General features: G+C 36.2%; 1 protein-coding gene across 8 annotated transcripts in view; it reads left to right on the plus strand.

Moving 5' to 3' along the window:
• The window catches only part of Fmrfar (FMRFamide Receptor), a 54,008-nt gene that overhangs the window by 25,839 nt on the left and 6,146 nt on the right, over positions 1–22,023 (plus strand). For 7 of the 8 annotated variants that reach the window (XM_071791954.1, XM_071791936.1, XM_071791946.1 and 4 more), the window contains 4 exons: positions 12,439–12,729; positions 13,291–13,755; positions 17,206–17,474; positions 17,727–17,916. In XM_071791954.1, the coding sequence (XP_071648055.1) occupies positions 13,447–13,755; positions 17,206–17,474; positions 17,727–17,916 (768 nt within the window). In that variant the 5' untranslated portion in view covers positions 12,439–12,729; positions 13,291–13,446. The remainder of the gene's footprint in view (positions 1–12,438; positions 12,730–13,290; positions 13,756–17,205; positions 17,475–17,726; positions 17,917–22,023) is intronic. The other variant, XM_071791972.1, reaches the window with a different exon arrangement.

Consider the following 22,023-nt stretch of genomic DNA (forward strand, 5'->3'; position numbering starts at 1 on the left):
AATAAGATACATTAAACGTTGCAATTTTTTTTATGAAAACGTAGACACCAGCGATTAAGGTAAAAAACCCAATTTCTGTAATATTTTGGCGATATTGAAAAGCCATGTACTCGGAAACGAGATACCCTAGCTGGCATCTCTTAAATAAAGATAGATCATTTTTATCTCCGTGTCGTTGATTGAGTTATACAAGCCAGATTCCTCGTGACAGTTTGCACCTGCGAGAATCATTAATCGTTAATTCAATGGATATAGGGGAGGCACATTATAATACAAATCCTTCGAACGACATACGCGCTATATAATCGCCGATTGATTTCACATCATGCATATCAATTTCAATTCCGTATTCCTTGTCACGAATTGTGCCGCGAATCCACCGACTAGCTACGAGAATTTTCTGAAGACAAGTATAAGTATGCTAAATTGTATATTATCCGGTATGAGAGCTTTGGAAAGTTTGGAATTTGTGATATCTATAAAAGAATAAAATAAAAAATAGGTTCTTAATGTGATTATATAATAGCCAAATCGTACCAAGTGTTCTAAAAATGGAAAAATCAGATTTATCAAGTTTGAAAATATTGGAATTTTTTAATCGTGTGACGTAAAATTGTGTAATTATACAAGTCAAAATGTTAAGGATGTTCTATAGGTACCATCCCAACCAAAAGTATGCAGGAAATATTAAAAACTCTAAATTCTCCAGAAATCCAAAGACAAAAAAATGTATATAAATAGTTACGGAACATCTAATAAAATGTAAAAGACATAGATTTAGTGACTGTAAATAACTGTTACTACTATTTAAAAAAAAATTTTGTTTCAAAAAAAAAATTGTAAATTGTTTCAAATTTTGTTGCTATATTTTTGTTTGTTGATGATTTGCTTGTGTGTAAAATATTATTATATTGGTAACATTTTTTAATGTTTACACTTTTCTCTGTAAAACCCTTTTGTAAAAAAAAACGGATATTCAAGAATTGATAACTTTCTAAATTGTGAAATTAGCCTTTCTAAAATTGAAATTTAGCCTCGAACTTTGAAAGAAAATACACAATATGACAATAAATTTTCGTCAACTTCGTTACATTTTAACCAACTCTTTTTGAGAAATCATGACTCAAACACATGCGAAAGAAATACTTTATTCTGATCAAAACAGATCCTTGCGGGAGATTTATCGCATTCGTAAAATTGCTTCGTAGAATTTTTATGATGTAAACGCAGCGGTCAACAGCCTTTCAACGATGATTTAAAACTTTATAGAAGTTTCAAAGCATTGTCTATAAATTAAAGAGATTTAATTTATCTCCAATTAATTCTTTGGTTGTTATTTAGATCGACATCTCGGTCATTTTATTTAGTCCTTCACTTAATTACTCGGATTGGCTAATTCAAATTAATCTTGTCAAGTTGTTAAAAAAGTAGGTTAAATTACGCGCAGATCCCTTCAATTGTTGAGCCATCAAATGCGCCATTCTGATCGCAGGCACGACGCTAATGTTATACGAAATAAACGGCGGTCGTTTCGCTGACTGACGTCACGCGGGTCCGTTCTATAGAGCTGTATGTGGCTCCGGTAATCTTTCGTACTATAATTCCATTATTTCTCAAGAGTGCGGGGTGAAAATAGCTATCCAGCGTGTGGCTCTTATTTAGGGAAGACAGGACGGGGGGAAAATCTGCGAGAAAAAAAATGAGGCTTGTCGTGAGATGCCATCACTTGGAGCAAACATACCGTCTCTCTGCTCCATCTGCTCCATGTTCACGATAATGAATTCTCTGCCTCACTTTACTAAACTAATAAGAAGAAATCCATTTTTCCTGTGAGAGTTTTCGATTCTCAAGATAAAAAGACCCGAGAAAAAAATAGGTATAATATGGTCGGATGTAAAAGTACATTATTAGATATGAAAAGATCTAATTGTAAATAACATGTAATTTTATATGATTAATATAATATAATATAATGTATAATCATATAAAATTACATGTCATTTAGATCTTTTCATATCTAATAATATATTCTTACATCCGACCATATTACACCAATTTTTTTCTCGGGGAATTATATATAAATATATAGATTTTACGAAGTTTGTCTATATCTCGTTTGTTTTTAACGTAATCTTATTATAATCCGTGTAATATTAAAATATAACATAAATCCGATATAATATAATACATATTCATTATACATTTTTACATATTTTTTTCTGTTAAAATAAAAAATTGGCACGAACAATGCCACAAACAGTTTTCAAATTGCATGGAATAGAAAGTGGAATGCGTACTTTCATCTTTGTTAGGAGAATTGCGAGACATTCTCCGTGTTTGCTCCGTATGACCTATATCTCTCTTATACGATTTATTAAGAAATAGCTTTCTTCCGCGGCGCCGAGACACTTGATTTTCCACTCGGCAAACACTCGGCCTCGGCACCACGCGAACCTCATCTACTTAAAAAGAGATTATATCGCGGACAAACACTTTGTAGGTACCCTCGCGCCGCTAACGGGATAGAAATCAAAAAAGAGCCTTAATCTCTTCTTCACCCATTAATTTCGCGCCAGCGCAACCGCACGCACGGTAGGGAGTAAATCGAGTCATTAGACGACTATTTAATTTCTCTTCTCCATATTTAATATCCCCATGTTCCAATTTCGTCGCTTAATCCTCGTATCAAACTCTAGAAATCTAATTTTGCATTCGTCGAGTGATCTATCTCTTTCTCTCTCTCTCTCTTCCGACAAAAGTTTACAACTAAAATTGACATTAATCAAGATTAGACCGACTTTGTTTCTCTATTTCTCGCATGGTCTATTCTACGCGTGACATGACTGCCGACTGCGCGGAGAAAAACTTATTTAAATTAAAAATTACGATTCAGTTCTCTAAATTAAGATTTCTTTTCCGAAAAGTAGAATTCCTTCGCGCCTATATATACGCTTATACCGGCGATGTTTTCGCCGCGTTGGAAGCGTTCTTGAAACTCTTCAATTGAAATGCCAGTCAAGGTATTGGATAAAGGTTCCCTCGGTGTTTTAAGTAAATACAAGAGCAAATAATACACTGTTCTTTTTCTTCCTGTTTTGTACCAATCCCGGCTCGCTTAATTCAAACTTAATTTGCTACAACCAAACTTGCCGCTTTCTTCAAGAAAGAAACGGCGCAATGCGAATTACGAACTTTCGAGAGAGTGTGTGTGTGTGTGTGTGTCCATTCGCGAAGCGTCAAAGGCTTCGCGCAGTCTCGCGGAGTTCGCGGCAGATTCTCGACGAACAGCATTCTCGGCGGACAGTGTTTGGCGGGTTAAAATTAGCCGAGGAGTTCCTATAGTTGACTCAGAGCTCCGCGACAGAGAGAGAGAGGCTACTCGTATTTTTAGAGGGTTGGCAGTAACGAAAGCGACAGCTGACCATTTTACCGAGCCGACGATAGGCCCTTTCCACTTGACGCTTAGAGCGAATTATCATCACACACACACACAATCTCTACGCTCCTATCTATATACAGTCTCCAAATGAACATCGTGGAACTACTGGGTTCCTTAATTGAAGTTTTTATACTGTTAAATTACACTTATACTTATTAATTAAGAATACAACTGCTAAGAATTAGTAAATAAAAAAATACAATACATGCTTCCTATAATCTTTTTTTTCAAAGAAATTGGATTTGATTATTACGAAAATACGTTCTTTAGAACTCAGCATTGTATTTAACATCAAATAATTAATGCATATCTATCGAATAATTTGGATAAAGATTGACAAGGAAAAACAGGTTTTGCTATAAAAAATTATTGTTAATTTTTATTGTAATATCTACAAAAACTGCTTAATTTAAAAAAATGACAAGATTGTAAAACAGTCGTCGTTCGAAGCTTCAATCTGAATCGGTCGAGCTGAAGTTTTAACGGATAAATGGAATTTTCCTGTACATTTATTTTCCTGCCGGAACGGCAAGTTAGCACAAGCCACGAAAGTTGTCCAAATATTGCTGGCACCTCTTGTGAACATAATAATATTGAATTATCGGACCACAGTTACGCTCGAACGAAAGCTTTCAATAGTTGGCGCCAATATTCTAGTTCAATAGTTCGAAACATCGATCCCGAAGAGTGAACGCGCACGCTGCTGATACAAAGTACCCTTTCCGTATAAAAGGAATTTCCCATTGCACGGCGATAATAATATTACTAGAGGAATTCCATGCGTTTCTCTCTACGTGCACTAAATTCGATAATTTTTCACAAAAATTGCAACCTGGAATCTCTTGAAATTCAAAATCTTGATGTACTTTTTTACGAAGATAATGTCTATATTTTGTAAAAATAAAATACTTTTTGTAGATTTTAACGTGAAACTTTTAATAACTTTTTTTATATATAGTAAAAGTTGTGGTTTTCTTCGTCAATCTTTATACAAAAACTAGATACATAAATTCGAAAATAACAGCTTATATTCTTTCCAAATTATTTAAATACTTATTTTTATTAAAAAATATATTTAAATCGTAATGATATATTATGTATTTATAAATTCTTTTATATTTCTATAACATAAATGTATAGTTACAAATTGTTTATAATTTATACGTTGGTTGCAATCCATTAGTTGATTGTGCGAAATATCAGGTCCAAAGCTAGAAATTCTAGAAACAGATTTTATCAAACTATCCATCCATGATCCACGTGTATCACAAAGTTCCTAACGAATTCGTTTAATTAGCCTCAGTATGAATAGAGTGATCAGAACGTATTAATAAAAGCAGCCCTCACAGGGACAGCCCTCACTAGGACTGTCGCAATCTTAGATTCGCTTGTGGCCGACCTGCCAATTTCGCAACAGATGCGGCTCTTGTAAAAGCAGTGATGATCAGTTTGGAATACGGTATAGCCACGATAATTTCTACGTGAATTTACGAGGCTACGTTGACACATTTGTTCGGGTATTAAAGCGTTTAACACTTATTAAAACGAGCACCAGACGCTCTCGACGAGACGCCTCCGCGAAATGTCTGCATGGCGACTGATGGAAATTCGTATCTCGTCTGCGCTTTGTTCATGACGCGTTCTAATATCATTGAAGATTGTATCACTCTTCAATTAAAGATATTCGAGCTCTTCTGTATTAATCGGGTGATGTAAAAAACAGGTATTTTTTACATTTGCGGCAACAGAATAATAATTTTAACAGGAAAGAATGGTTTCTCACTAGAGAAGTGAATCCGAAAAAAGGTACCTGGAGAGGTAATGACGCGTGGATTCTTTTGAAAAATGATCATCCTACTATCACACCAAAATAGGTCATTCGCGAGAGTGACGAGGCGCGATAAGTATAGAATGCGAAAATAATTCCGCTGTTTTTATGACTGCGATTGAGATGTCTGGTTTATACTGTGGTTTATACAGCAGTTGTAACAGACGGTGAAATGTGATTTCACCGTCAACAGCTTGGTATCGCGAGAAATGTGTTTTGTCATAAGAACATTCATCCATCATCCCTTAACCGATTATATGCAGCAGAAAATGGTAAAAATAACAAAAGAATGGAAAATATATTATAATTTTTGTCTCCTTTGGAAACTGTGCTTCATAAAAATAGAAAAGGATGCATGTTACTGAGAATACATTAAATATAAAAACCTATACGCAAATCGATAACGGTTGTATTTAAAGCATATTCTTTCGGAAGGTAGTTACATAGACTGACGCGTAGAGGAGAAATAAAGCAGTGAAGAGATAAAAAAAGGGAATTAAAACGATCTCGCGGGAAAAGATTGCTTGGTCAGCAAATTATATCGCGTATAATTAGCGTCCGGCTGGGTTGCCTCTCGCGCGACTAATCGAGGATTAACGACCGTGCAAATGGTTAGAGTGTATCTGCGTGGATACGTTCATCCTATTACTCTTACAGTAAATTTTTTCCACATTATTTCGCATCGCGGTAGCAGAAATCATGTGAAAAATAGGTAATAACGTTTTATTGATTTGTTATGTGAAAGTTACGAGCAGTTCTTTTCCCTGTTTGTTATATTTCCACGTCATTGTTCAAAACTGCTATTCTTTAGACTTTAGAGGATCTCCCTGCTCGTCCCAAATAACGAGGCGCAGAAATACGATCCCATTTCAGGGACGATATCGTAGCCTCGACAGCAAGATTGATGCCGTTCGGGTGCAGGCTCACAACAAACGGAGTCACGTAATTATGCAAATACGCGAAGCAGAACAGGATTCAGACTAGGAGAGCCTTGCGCTTTCTTCCGTAATGTCCGCAGTGGAAACGATGCTGGTACCAGCTGCTCCGTTCACGCTTCAACGTTATTATACCTACAACTGACACTAATCCCATCTCATTTCCTGACCGCTCCACTTTGCGGGGGCAACGAAACTAAGCGTAACACTGCCGCGACCCATTTGGTAAATAAAAGTTTCAGCGATCCTGTACGTGCCAATCTTTAAGACTCCGACGTTCCGTTGACTTAACACTTTAAACAAGATAACGTATAACATCGCATTTGTAGAGGAGCATCGCGATCGATTTAATTAAGCCTCTCAATTAAATTGAATTGAAACTTTTCAATATTTACGATACTTTCCGCAGCTTTTCGAAAATACATTTCTCTCGATTTTAAAACCAGCTGCTCAATTTCAAGAATATCCAAGAGGGACTTAGCTTTGAAAGATTTAAATATAGTTTCTTTATTTTCCTGACAAGTAGCTGTTGAAATATACTCATTGGCGATAATGTGAATAATTCGAATTCCAATATAAAGCGAAAAGAATTCTTTGCTCATTCGAAGATTAATATTCCATAACTTACACAGGTCGGGAATTATTAATGTCTCGACAGCGAAACAACGGCGATTTTTTTTTTAGCTTCTGGTAACTGCAATTAATACATGCGTTACCGCAGTGTGATTTTCGCGTATTCTATATATATCTAGACTATCGTTTCGTACATCGATATAAATACTATTCTTCGGTCCTCTGCGCGGTCGAACTCTCTGCGAGAGCTGACTATGCCGTCTTCGCTGCAACACCTACGGCAATGTCACGTACGTGTACACAGCGCCCGGAATAAACTCGCGAAAAAAGATTTATCGACGCGTGTCTGACGAAGGTACAAGCGGAGCTTTTGTTCGTGAACAATCCGCTTAGCCCCCGGTGATTCCGTATTTCTTGTTAACGCTAACGCGGCGGATATAGACGCAATAAATAAAAGGGAAGGTAGGAACGATTAAAAAATGAGGCGAAGCTTTTTTTTAAAGCCGATTACTTTTCTCTAATAAAAGGAGAGCTAAAATGAAAAATTAAATTAACGACTGTTCTTACACTCTTTGACGTTTCGAGGAGATCTGTAGTTTTAATTGAAATAAAAAAGACGAGAAATAGTCCATTACGTTGCATGATAAAAATAAAAGAAAGAATATATCGTCGGTCATTGTTCTCCGAGACATATTTTCTCGTCCGAAAAATTCGCGATCGCCAGCCGCGAACGTAGAGCTCGTGCTTAACGAAGCGAAAGGGGGAAGAGAAGGATATGCTACTGCAATAATAAAGCTTCGAATTAATTTGCGACGTAGCCGAAACAAAAATGCATCTCTTGCTAGCCGCAAATTGCGGTCGGATATATTTCGCGTTAACTTGTGCTTCCCGTAAATCAGCCTCTGAATGCATTCCAGGCACGCTATCGCGTATCTTAGCTCTTATTCTCACAGCTTTATCTGTCTATAAGGGAAATTAATTTCAAAACAAATATTTTAATGCTTTCGTAATATATATAATTACGACAGTAATATTTTCAGAACTGACAAAATTGAGAGGAAATTAATTAACGAAATTGCTCCGCGCGACACGCGGGGTATTTGCATAATAAAGTTAACAATTTCTTTCTCTCTAGGGGGTGTAAATTTTATTATCCTTTCCAGAGATAAGTTTCGTTCTAGAAGAAAATTTTGTTATCGTTTATGCAATTGACTTCCGTTTTGCAATGCGACTTCACTCTTGGTCGGATAATTTTATTTCGGAATAAGGGATGAAGGGGCAAATTTGCAGAGGGAGAGCACTTTAACTTCTTAAAAATACTCGAGATACGGAACTGTATAAAAATGCTGGAATAAAGCTATATCAAATTTTCCGATTTCGAGAGAAAGGGGTGTAATCTAAAAGTTTTATCATACAGAAATATCATTTCGGTTTTTGCTACACATATAAATCATCGTTCCAATACTATCACGTAAAGTACGTTTCGTTCGAGAAAGAGTGGCTTCACAAAAAGGCAAAATGCTATTTCCGACAATAACGCAATACAGTTCAAGGAAAACAAGATAAAAAAATTCGAGGGTAAAAATGTGACCTAAGCAGTTACTTGAACGGGCTCGCCACAATGGAAGAAGAGCCCGGTCTGAATACAGCTTCTATATGGAGCGAAGAAATATTGTGTTTTTTTGCTTCCCGGTTTCTCGGTCGAGGAGAAGGGATGTGTAACATATTTTGCATAAGAAATAAGGCATGACACGCGCGTGCCATTAGACTGAAGGGACAAATTTCGGAGATCAGGGTGATCCCGAACGTTATTCTCTCCTCGCGTGTGTGCATGCACGCAAAATATGAGAAATATATCCGATATACTTCAACATAACAAATCTATAAATAATAAAACATTTAATTTTCACGAACGTAAGAAGAATATTGTACGCAACACAACTATGAAATAACGATACCGTGTATTTGTTTAATAGCCACGATATATTTAATAGAGCCGCTCCTTTTTCTGTAAATTGAGTGTAAATCAACATTCGCACGTACGTTGCGAATTCAGGCACGCTAATTGCACGCGCGGTGCAACGGACACTCGATTACTGCGAATTAATTGTAGCATGCGCGTATCCCGCATGTCCCGTGTGCGAAGTGCGAATACGTACCGTCGGACGTTTCTGTTCGGACGCGCGCAAATATCGCTATTACGCAACATTATCAAAGAGGTGGCCAGCCATCTCGGCGTTCCTAGACGTCGACACGTGCCAAGACCGAAAAGCAGAGAAGATATTCGTCCGATTCCCCACCCCTCCCCTCCCCGATGTACGAGAAACACCGACTCGCAAAACTTTTTCGCGTTCACGTATGTACGGGGAAGAAGCGTTTAAAAATAAATTGATCGACGGGCATTTCGTCGACCACCCGGCGGGAATAGATCAGCCGGAGCAAATTGGTTTTTGTCTTTAAGTCATTTAAGTGACACGCGCGCGAATAGCGGCGGCACAGAGTAATTTACAATTGAGTATTTATTTGGACCCCCACGGTGAATCCCGGAGTCGGCGTGATCTGAACGTCGAAGAGGCGAGAAACATCCGTGTAGTATAGGGAATATCTACAAGATTGATCTCCGCGCTTCCAATTTGTTCCAAATGTCAAAAGACATTTAAGGGATTTTCCAGAGTAAGCGGATTGTGTAACGATTGCACACGTGTCAGATTTTCATCTATTTTTATGAGGAAAAAATCCTTTTCTCGTGGAACTAATATATTATAACTAATATATAAAAAATCAAAGTTTCGTATGAAAATTTTCTTACAATTAGATTAATTTAAAAATTATAAAAAATCCCTCATATATTATGTAAGATAATATGAAAAATATTGCCTTAAATAAATATTGAACACTAGAAATAAATCAGAAATACACATGCTTGTAAGCTGCTTCGTGCTATTTATATGCTATTAATGGTGCATTTGTATAGATATTTGTTAATATATACTTATACAATATGTACATATTAATTATTTACTCAGGTTAGAGATTGAATCAACATTTCACCTGCACCTCGTAATAAATTTTACTACCGCGTTTAATAGTTTTTACTGTTTTTTTTCTATAATTAAATATTTTGCATTTAATAAAATTATTATTATTATTATTATTACTAATTAAATAAGAAAACAAGATTTTAAACAAAATTTACAGAAATTTTAAACAGAACCGAACAGAAATTAAATAAGAAATAACAATATCGATATACTATTAAAGGAGAAGCCTTTACTAGCGCTTAAACTAGATGCAGGGATTGCAAAGATGATTACAGCCGTTAACCTGCATGCGATGCAAACGGCGGCGGACATTGTTGCAAATTGAAACGGAGATGATCGGAAACGCGGAAAACCGTAACCGCGCGCACGATTGGTGATGCGGAAATCGGAGATAGGTATACCACAATTGCCGATATGCAGAGCAGATGCGTCGCGCACACATGTCGTAGGAGATCGCTTCGAACGGACGTGAACGTCGTCGTCGATGAAATCAGCAGCCGTGCTGCCGTGCAGAACCATACCAATCGGTATTGTGCGCAAGATGCGCCCTTTGTGTCCTTATATTATACGCATACGTGTGTGCCTGCGATGCACATATGCAAACGTAAATGTACGCGTCACAAACCACGTAATCGTACCCTTATCGAATCCGTCACGATCGTCGTAAATAAGATTCTCGCCCGGCGATTTTATCCCAGAGATTATGAAATGTACAATCTGATAAATTAATGCAGAACATGTAGAAAAGAGCATGTAATTACGTCACTAACCCGCGTTATGTGACCGCGTTACGATCGCTGGGCTCAGAAAAAAGAATCGGTTTCTATTTACACGACGATTATTTGAACGATCCGCCCGTAAACGGCTTTATCTACTTTTATTTCCGTCATAATCTCCGAATGTATTTACTAGAATATAACTGCGAGTTTTATAATAAGCGAGTATAAGGCAGAAAAATATTTTTTGTAATTATATACTTTAATCGACGCCGAAGTAATTTACTTAAACTGTTCACTAATGCCATGTTTAATATATTTACCTTTTGGTCAGGAGGCAGTTTTGAAAGTCCTGAAACGAGACACCAGTGAATTCGTAAATAATTATAACATCAAAAGCAGAAACAATATAACAATAATAATAAGTGAAACACGGCCGCTATGATATTACAATCAATTTAGATTTAAAGGAAACGCCAATTCGGTCAGGACTGGACTTTGGTATAGCTCAATAATATTTGCGTACATTCGCTAAGGCGAAGAATTTTACGCATATATTATTAGGCTACCAAAATCTAGTCTTGATCGAATTAGTGTTTCCTCTAAATTGATATAACTTATTGTTAGCTTACGTCTTCTTCTCTTAAATAAGCATATTTTTGTACCGATTTTGACTGATCTAATTAATCGCGAAGTCTGGGAGATCTCCCGAACGAAGAACAATTAGCTCGATCGGCGAATCCAATTGCTATTATCCTCGCCAATATCCCGTCGTGTAAAATATACGTTTTCTCGGTTTTAAATTGACGAACTCACGCGACTTACTCGGTCGAGATTTCCAATACACGCTGAAACGTGAGAAAGCTTCGACGTTATACTGTGCCGACTTCCTATAACATGTCCTATTTACATAACTGGATAAACACGACCATGTCTGTTTGCAAACAAGTCTGTACCTACCCGAAAGCTCGGATGTACCTACCTACGAAACGCTGCGGTAAACGATTAATAATAATGTAACTACGCAGTATGTCTATTATTCTGCTCGGTAACAACGATGAATTCACACTCGTTGAAATGAAACTTTAAGTTGCAACGATTAATGAAGAACGCTCGAAATGATAAGAAGAGAATAAGGAACTTGGAACTCCTCGACATGTAAAATAGAATAATATTGAAAATCGATAAATCTCATGGTTACTTACATTACCATAATCCTTGCTCATGATTCCACGATATTAGGTACATATACAGTATCGGTCAAAAATATTGCATCGCTTATGGAAAGGAAAGTCGTTACTTTAATAAAGAAAGACGTAGGGGAACGGGGGGTAGCCCCGGACATTATTAAAATTCAACTATACCGCGTGTCTATTGTCATTGTTTGAACATTCTGCATATGTCGAGATACGCCAGAAGGGCATATTAGAATGTTTAAACAATGGCCACAGGGCACGAGGTATAATGCTTGAATTTCAATAATGTCCGGGGCTACACACTGTTCGGGGCTACCCCCCGTTCCTCTACATAAATGTTGGAAAATTTTATTTTAGTACCGTTATTTTATGCTTTGATTTTGTTGTTTCATATTATCGTTGACGATAATGAGAAACAACGCAATTAAATCATCGTTTCTTTCTCAAAGTATCCCTATCAAAGCATAAAATAACAGTACTAAAATAAAATTTTATATTTTTTATTGTTATATAAGTTCATTATAATTCTTCATTAAAGTAACGACTTCCCTTCCCATAAGCGATGCAATTATACTTTTGACCGGTGCTGTATTTCTTAGTTATTCTAGCGGCGATTTAATTTAAATCTTTAAATATCTATCTCATTTAACTCGTAGAAAACGCATTTAAACTGCTTTTTTAAAAATCTAACAATATTTTCTCCCTTTCAGTTCGCGGATTACCGCCTTTCAAGTTACTGCGACGGAGGATTCGGATGGCAAAGCGGTTCGCAGTTCGTCGTAAAACAGCGATACATCGTAAAAGCCTCTACGCGAAACTCTCTATACGGAGACGACAAAGCTGATCCGATTCTCTTCACGAAACACGATCGAGGATAATATACAGAGCAAGGTAAATCGGGCAGAGGAACGACGAGGAATGTTATGGTACCCGGGCTCGCTTAAAACTCTTCCGAAAAGCAACGCGAGCTCGAGCCGTCAAGTCGATATTTGATGACAAAGGTAAAAGCTAATAGTTCTTTCTTTTTCTTTTTGATAAATTTTTGTGATCTTACGTCTTTTCATAAAAGAAACTTTAGCGATCTTAAGCTTTTAGACTCTCTCGAATCGCTTGACTGATGAGACGAACGAAACATTTTCCCCGACTTTTTTCTAACAAAAATGCAATCAATCGGAAAGAACGTTAACGGATATACATAAGTGACGAAGCTCTTACATGTACACGGAAACAGAATTACGTCTTGAATCTTAAAAGTCAAGTAATGTACGCGAGACGAATGATATAGTATGTTAGCGTAACGTTGAATCGTACCCGTTTCCTTCTTTTAATCTCAAAAATCCTATAATGTTAAAAGTCTAAAACATATATTTGCTTTTAACTCTACAAATCGTAAATATCGTATTTATCGAATAATTTTTAATCCATTAGTTTATTAATATTTTTAATAATGGCACCTATTAAATATAAAAATGACAGAAACGACAATATTTAAGGATCACATTAGCTTGCGCCAACACGGTAAAGAATAATATAATCAAACCAAAAATTACATGAATGATTAGCAGTTGAACTCGAAGAGTGCGAAGATTCGACCAGAATTGAAGATAAGCAAAAGAAAAGGATAGGCAGAAGGAACAAGGAGCTCGCGAAGGTGAAGATGGTAACGTGAAGAGGCGGGATCAAAGGGGCAGTACAAAGTGATAGAAAATTGTTGAACGATGGAAATAAGCTCGATGACGACGACGGTCGCTCACGATTATTACGATGTTGGTGTATTCACGCAAAACTTCAGCAACACCAATAACAGCGGTAACGACGAGCAGCAGTTCGAATGTATGCTGCCGGTCAATACCAACGGCCTGGCCGTCTTCGTTATTTATGGCATATTCGCCAACCTGATCGGCCTCTTTGGGATTTTTGGCAACGCGATCTCGATGATCATCCTGTCGCGGCCGCAGATGAAGTCGTCCATCAATTATCTACTGATTGGACTGGCCAGATGTGACACGGTACTGATCATCATTGCGGTAAGTGCGTCTCTCTTATACTTATACATCATGCACTTTCTACACCAAAGAAATAAATACATTTAAATTTTAGGGAAAGAAAAATTATGTAAAAGCGTAAAAAGCGCACTTTTTAAAAGTCAGGAAATATAATCTTCAAAGAACTAGAATGATTAATGTACGCGAAAAATTGTACTTTGCTTATGGCATGCTTTATTTCTTAGCACTTGAAAAAAATTAGAAATTACGTAAAGGAAAACATGCTGATACCTCGTTTAACTTCGTGAACATTTTTATGAATTCACATTAACGTCGAAATTAAATTTTATTTTATACGGTAGAATTATCGTGCGGGATCGTAAAATGCTGCGGAATATTGCACGTTTAATGTAAAAGAAACGGTCAAAGTTAACAGCTACTTTAGTGGGCTGGTCGAGTTACTTTTTGCCCTTATTATGAAGAAATAACATGAAAGAGTTTTTTATTGTACCAAAATTAAAATTTTCGCTTTAAAGGCTTTTAAAGGACATTTTATTAAACAGAACAACGGATTTTATCAAATTAATTTATATCATTTATATATCGGATATTATTAATTTACATATTAGCCTAAAAATTTTTGAATTATATTTATCTAAAATGTATTGCTCATATTTTTTAAAGAGATAACGAACCAAATTAAAATACCTTTCATTCGTGATGTAATATCAGAATAGGGTTACTTATATATTACGGTCAACGATACGATGAATATTTCATGTATGCCTCCGCACGATTTATTTATAAAATTCAATTAAGCATAATATATATGCAAATATTTCCCACCCTTCGTATATTTTATGAGATTTATTTGTAAAACTTAAAGACGTCTCCTCAAAAAACGTAACTTTTCTCTTCACGATTCCAATTGATGCAACGTGTGACGAATCGCGACCCGCAGAACGGAAAATCAATGTTTAATTGGCACACATGACCAGAAAACGATTTTCAATAGGATCGTGGAACGCCTCGTAATTGCCATCGAATGACCCAGCGTTTACCGTCGTCGCGTCTGGCCGCTGCCAATCAATCATGCGCACCAGATAAAATTTAAGAAAAAAAGAACATGCATTATTCGCATCGTTGCATCATTCGCATCTCTACCCATCGAGTCGCATTTCGAAGGGCTTATCGCGACGCCTTGTTACCGTTATCTTTTATTAACAATAGCTCTCGAAACAACCGAGCTCGCTCATGTCGAAAGTGATACGAGTTAACGTTTCAGGCACTACATGTTTAATCCTCTATGCCGAATATACGGGATATTTCAGAGAATCATCCTGCAAACGCGCGATGACAAAATGCAGAAAAGCGCCGTTTATCAAATCTATTTCAAAGCTAATATATTAGTTAATAACATATTAGTAGTTTTGAAATATGAAATGGTCTTTCATGAAGCTTTGCAGATATATTGCAAAACTTTATTCTTTATTTAATTTTAGACAGATCTTGGTTTAATGGAGTTTTAATTCGAGAGTCGCTTTTTATATTTAATGTTAAATATAAAAAAATTTGGAATTTGATGAAAATAGTAGTATAAATTTCTTTAAACTTAAAATATCAAGCCAGAAAATATAATAAGACTTCTGAGTAAATTAATCTAATATAGAGATTAAGAAAGCGCAATGTTCAGCTTTATATTGGCAGCAAAATTGATTTGTTTATTATTAAATCTCATTGTTAAGAAATTTAATCTCGTAAATTCAATTATTGTTTTGCACACGACAAAGAGTATACTCTTTTATTATTCTAAATATTCTTTGTATTATACCAGTTTCTTTCGCTAATTAAAAATGCGAAATTCTCGCGTATTTGCCTTCGTTATACTGAATTTGACAATTAATTAATTTTCGCCGTGCAAAACGAAGTAATTAAGGATCCGAAAAGATTAATGACGTTTGATAACAAGTGTTAAATATCGAAATTCAATTTTCATAAAACATACCCACCACAGGTCATAATACCTTCGTCGTAGAAATCAGCTGCAGACCTCTCGTTTTAATTTTGCCTTTAATCCCGTGTTTTTCACAGTCGTAAATTTCCGACATAGCCGAGCTTTTCATTAAAATAAATTCTCTTTAATACAGCCCAGTAGCACGTACCGGTTTATCTCATATAATTTCAGCTATTTCTCTCTAAACATGTAATTTATATCTTTATCTCCACTCTCACATTTTTACATACGTTTATATGATTCCAAATTTTTTATATAAATAAAAAAGGAACATAAAGAAGGAAACTTGTTGATGAGAAACGTTGAAGAAATATTGGTAGCACATTTTGTAATTTGCATTATGAAATTTAAATATTTTAATTTTAAAATTTTCTTCCAGAAAAATTGCGTATATTCAGTCTCCAGTCAGTAAAAATAAACTGAATAAATTATGGTGTATTTAATTATGATCAAATTCATATGTATTTAAAAAAGTTATATGAAATATGCATTAAATTTTGAAAAAAAATTTATAAGACAAAGTAAACCAAATTCGTGGAAAAGGTTTATTTTTTTAATATTTTACGTTGAGATTGAAAATAATTTCTATTAAAAATTCTAGTTTCGCGCAGTAATAGAAGATATAACAAAAAGAGCAGATGTCACGTATCAAGTCTTATTCTTCTTTATATAGGGTAATTTCACATATCATCCCCCTAACACAATCCTTGTCAATATAAATTCGCGCTGCAAAGAAAAAGAATTACTGTCATCAAAAATGCATGGCCTGCCAGGATGTCGTAAAATAATATGGATCACATGTCGAGCTTATGTAAATAAGTCACCACGTGTTACCGCGGTTTCACATTTTCGCGGATAAAGTCAAGACTGACGCTGTGACGGTAAACAGGATCTTCCGGTATAAAAGAGATGAGCCAGGGGGAGTGGAATGTTCGTACGCAAGATCCTGTCAACCCTCTCGAGGCCACATTACACAAACCAACCTGGTTATTAATTAATTATTCGAAGCAAACTCCCTTGACTTCGCACTCTCCCTTACTAACGAACTATTTAGATATTCATCAATCAAATGCCGCGAGCGTAAACCGCTACACGTCTATAAATAATTGCAATTTATAATAAATAATAGTTAGAAAAATTGCACATTTTTTTATGGAAACGTGTTCTAAAAATAATATTTGCAAAAAGTAAAATAATTAAAACAAAATATTCTTTGACAAAATATATTGATAAGATTTTTTTATTAAACTGTAGAGATATGTTTAATACCTCACAAATTAAGACACCAATAAACAACGAAAAAATTTACTTTGTACTTAATTATAAGAGCAAATTTATTTTATTAATTTATATTTTATTGTTTATTAAAAATTGCAAAAGCCGAATGTGAACGAATGCCCATGACAGAAAAGAAAATTAAGTATATTACATAAGAAGCCCCTTTATCCTTATCGTATCTATAAATTATGCATTTATAGGTATTAATCTATGGATTACCGGCAATCTACACGTACACGGGCGCGCTATTCGACTATAAGTTCATCGTCTATCCGAAGACCATCAAGTACCTGTATCCGCTGTCTTGCATAGCGCAATTTGTGACGGTGTATCTGACGTTAACGGTGACTTTAGAAAGATACATCGCGGTCTGTCATCCGCTAAAAGCCAGATCCTTCTGCACTTACGGACGGGCACAAGTGGCGGTGCTGGTCATAGTCACCGTCGCCGTTATTTACAATCTACCTAAGTGAGTAATCGATCTAACATTAATCGTGCCTTCTCTCAATCTATAGTCGTTAGATAAGATAAGAATATAAGATTAGTATATAATAGAAAAAGAAAAAGCTTTAATTAAAATAATTGTGGTTAATCTTTGATCTGTTCGTGTTGTTCGAAACGATATAAAATATTCGTAGCGAGAAGTAAGATGAAAGAAGTATTTGAAAGACTGGAATTATTGTGCAAATTAATAGAGAAATTAATTTTTGAATTTACTTAGATTCTGGGAAATCGAAGTGTTCAACGAGAGGCACTGGAAGTATAATGTCACGGTGTACTGCGTTAAACCAACCGAATTGAGGAGCAACGAGCATTATGTCACCCTGTACATCAATTGGATGTACTTCTTCGTGTACTACATGTTCCCGTTCATCACATTGGTAATTTTCAATACGGCCATTTATCGACGGGTGAGTAGTATGAGTAGAGCTCAGCATCGTCATAAATCCCGATTATTTCGCTAAAATAATGTTGCACGGTGATGGATTTTTATGGAAAAATAATACACCTCGCGAAAAAATTTTTACTTCGCACGCGTGTATCGTGCATTTTATTTTTAATTTAATTTACTTCGGGTATATAAATTATACAGAGCTGATAAAACAATTGCAAAATTGTAATAATAAACTGATAAGAGAAATTAAAGAAACAGCCTACTATTTTATTGTGCAAGAATGTCGTCTGTGATCGTCAAATTTCGAAATTGGAAACATAGCAAAAAACGTTGACAGCCCAAAATGAAACACGAGCCGGATTAAACGTGAAGTATCGAGCAGCTTGTCGGCGAGCTTCCCCGATAGAACTAACATTTCCCAGATTTTACCTCCGTTTTATTAAAACTTCTTTTTAGAATTCGCCAATAAGTCATGACAAAGGAGCAGGAAAAGAGGGCGATCGGGCCGATACCGCAATAAGTTCGCGCTACCTTTATATGACATAAAAGTACAAATAATAAGCCGGGGCGACGAAACCAATATAGTGTATTCAGAGTGTATATGTCTCTTTGATATACGTGCACATGCTTAGAATTCGTGGGCACGTACAGGAGCAGCGAAATTCACGGACGGCTGCCCTCGCACGTGCCACTTATTGCAGCTCCAGACATAAGCAATATCATCCTCCTTCTCCTCTTTCTTAATTCTTCGACGGAATATATACGTGAAACATTTGCATCAGCCGGAAGTTAACATGCGTTAAATATTTGCGAAACAATTTTTGCAAACCAATTTCATAAATAATAAATAACAACGCAGTATTATAAAATCGGTAAAAGCTAAAATAATAGGGAAAACAATCAAATTCAAGGGAAACGCCGTTAATCCGTCTGGATCTTGATTGCTAATATTATTTGAATGAATTTTACGTAGATACATTCTTCGCCTTGGCAAACCACATGCCGTTACTTTCGGACATAATGCAGTCTCGAATCTTGAGTGCTGTTCTAGTTTTGGTCAACACTGCGTTATGTTCAAAAGTAACGACGCGTGGTTTGCCAAGGCGAAAAATTGTACGTAAAATTCACTTGTCAGATAATATTATTAGACAATCAAGTCCTGGCCGATTAACGGCGTTTCCCTTTAATTTCATTGTGTCTCACGTACGGTCGTATTTTCTTTTACTTATTATCTGAAATAATAGTTTCAATATCAAAACTAGAATAATAATTTCAAGTCTCAATATATCTTGCTTTCCTCTAATGAATTGGATTAAAAAGTAAACATAGAAAAATATAAATTAATATAACATAAATAATTTTATGTAAATTAATAAAGATTACTTTTGCAGCTTTAAAAATTTCTATAAGATAAATGTTTTTTTTTGTGAGAGATACCTTTCCTCTGTACGATTTAATTGGCGAGAAAAATGGGAAGAATATAAATTGGGACGATAAAACTCGATATATAGATTGATATAAGGACTATCTTCGCGATTTTAAATGATTTCTCCAAGATAAGAACTTTATACGTTTTTCCGAGTACGTGATATGCATTTTCAAACAACATCGGGGGGCGCATAATATCCTTTGCGATAAGATTTAGCCGCAGGGTCGAATTGAATCCGCACAACCCTCGGGGTGTCCGAAATTACAAAGCGCCGGTTGTCGAAGGACCAACTATTTCCCTCAGCTTTCTCTTATCGCGAAACTTTACCGTCTATATAAACTTCGCTCTTAATTCCGGGATCAGGATTAGATTTTCACCGACATATTCTGCGGGACAACTTCCCTAGACTTTACGCGGACGAAAAGCGCGTTTCCGATGAGAAATGCTCATGCGGCAAATGAAGGAAGCCATTTAATCCCGTCTTGAAATTCTTACTTTCTGGCGAAGTTTTGCAGTCTCTCTCTTGACGTTTCTCTTCCTGTCGACAAACCGCGACTAAATGACGAGAAAACGCGAGCGGAATAAAGAGCGAATGCCTTCGCCTTTGTCGATCAAAGTAAAAGGCACGACAAATATATGAATGCTCTCGATAAGTAAATAAAAAAATAGCGCTAAAACTTATTTATTTTAGAAATCTGGTTCAATGAGCTTTTGAAAAATATATAAATCGTCGTTTAAATCGTGCCCTCTTATATTCCTTCGACAATAAAGGAAACAAAGTTTCAAAGTAATTTTCTGTGAGATCAAGATAGCCCGTGGTAGTCATCCGTTCCGCGAGCGACGGGGTGACAGGCGTGACTCAACGCCCCGACGAGGAACAAGAGCTGAGACAAACGTTCGCGCCAACTAAGGACATTCGCCCCGCTTTATTTACAAGACCCAACATATTCGCAAGGAGATACGATTCGCATTGCGCGTTTTCGTCTCGGCATACATGTATACGCTCGTGCTCGTGGATACTAATTTCATTAATAACTTGACGCGGGCACACTCGCGCGAAGAGAGCGGTACCGGGCGGTACCGAGTGAACCGGATACGGTAATCCGAGGCAATTCGGCGACACGCGACGCGCATAATAATCCGCCGGAACGACGTAAAGTCTTAACGATAATAATTAGCGCTGCCATTTCAGCGTCGTAATTGTTTTAGCAGGCAACCACGCAACTCGCTCTCGCAAACCGCAAAATCAGAAGAATGCAAAAGACGAGCCGATATAAATAGACAGGAATTCGTGGCGCGAAATTGCAAAATTCTTCGGAATTTTGAAGACTGATTTATAATTTTTGAATTTTGTTCTTACTATTTCGTGCATCTTTCTTTTTCTATTATATATATTGTGTATCTTATTAAACAATCAAGTTAATTAATAAATAGATATATTTATTTATTTACTTTAGTTTTTCCGACGGGGTTAATTAATCAGATTATTTAATAAAAATCGAAACTTGTTATAATGAACATGTATTTTAAACATTGATTATATACAAGTCTAATTCTCTCTCTCAAAATTAGTTTTGTCTATTTAGTCTATATGACTATTACATAAATCATTATTGATTTTGGCAAATTATTTCTGATGCCCGACATAATGCAATTGTTATGCTTTCATGCACAGCTTTCCGCTTAGTTTAAACCATGTTTGATATATTGGGATACATTGTGAAAATGATTAATATATCGGGACCGTTCTATAAACTGCATATTTCATCACCTTATAAATCACATGTCATAAATAATGCATCCAATCATTTCGCGCATATGTCAGTCGTTATATGTACAAACACGGTGCTCTGTTGAAATTACACCCGTAATGTAATTGTCGTGTTTTTATCTTGCAACTTCTCAATCTGCTTTGGTGCAACTATTTCGGATGAGCCACGCCGTTGTATCCCTGTCTTTCGGAAGATCCCGAAAGATCCAGAACCGAAATCCCGAGATTAATCATTCTCGCGCACGAGAATCCCAGGCGTTCGTCTTTTAACGTTTCGCCCCGTTTGGCGTCGGTAGTAAAATATATCAGCCCGTTTGGCATTCAGCGCTTTCTCACCGCGTTTCCCGAGCACGGCGTGGGCGAATTTGGAAGCCGTGGAACAAGTATCGGGAACAGCAAGGCGGGATGCGAACGTGAAATATACGCGACGGGCGCAAAGCTCGCGAATTTTGCGGGAATTGAACGTCCTTGTTGATGTCCCCCCTTTGCCTCTCTCTACGACCGATCAAATGTTATCGCATGAGGATCCTGGTGTAGAATAACACTCCAGTGATGAGAGACACGGGCAATCACAAGTATATTGACGGTTCTTACAGAGAGAGAGAGAGAGAGAGAGAGAGAGAGAGAGAAGAGAGAGCTCATGTCGAATTCTCATGTCAAAGCTGTGAAGTAGGTTCTAAGATTTCTCTCTAAACAAAACAATATAGCAACATTTTGTATGGAGAGAATGATCTAAGAATCAAAGAAAGAAAGAATTTAGAATTCAAAATTATTAATCCCTCCCTCTCCTCCCTCTATATATCGATATGAATATAATTGATACACGAATATAATTAGGCTAATGAACATTATCGTCAAACATTTGTGTATTTCGAAAACGATCTTGATATTGTTGTCACAAAGAAATCGTTAAATTAATCGAA

The sequence above is a fragment of the Temnothorax longispinosus genome, chromosome 1 (genome assembly GCF_030848805.1).
Source record: "Temnothorax longispinosus isolate EJ_2023e chromosome 1, Tlon_JGU_v1, whole genome shotgun sequence".
Lineage (NCBI taxonomy): Eukaryota > Metazoa > Arthropoda > Insecta > Hymenoptera > Formicidae > Temnothorax > Temnothorax longispinosus.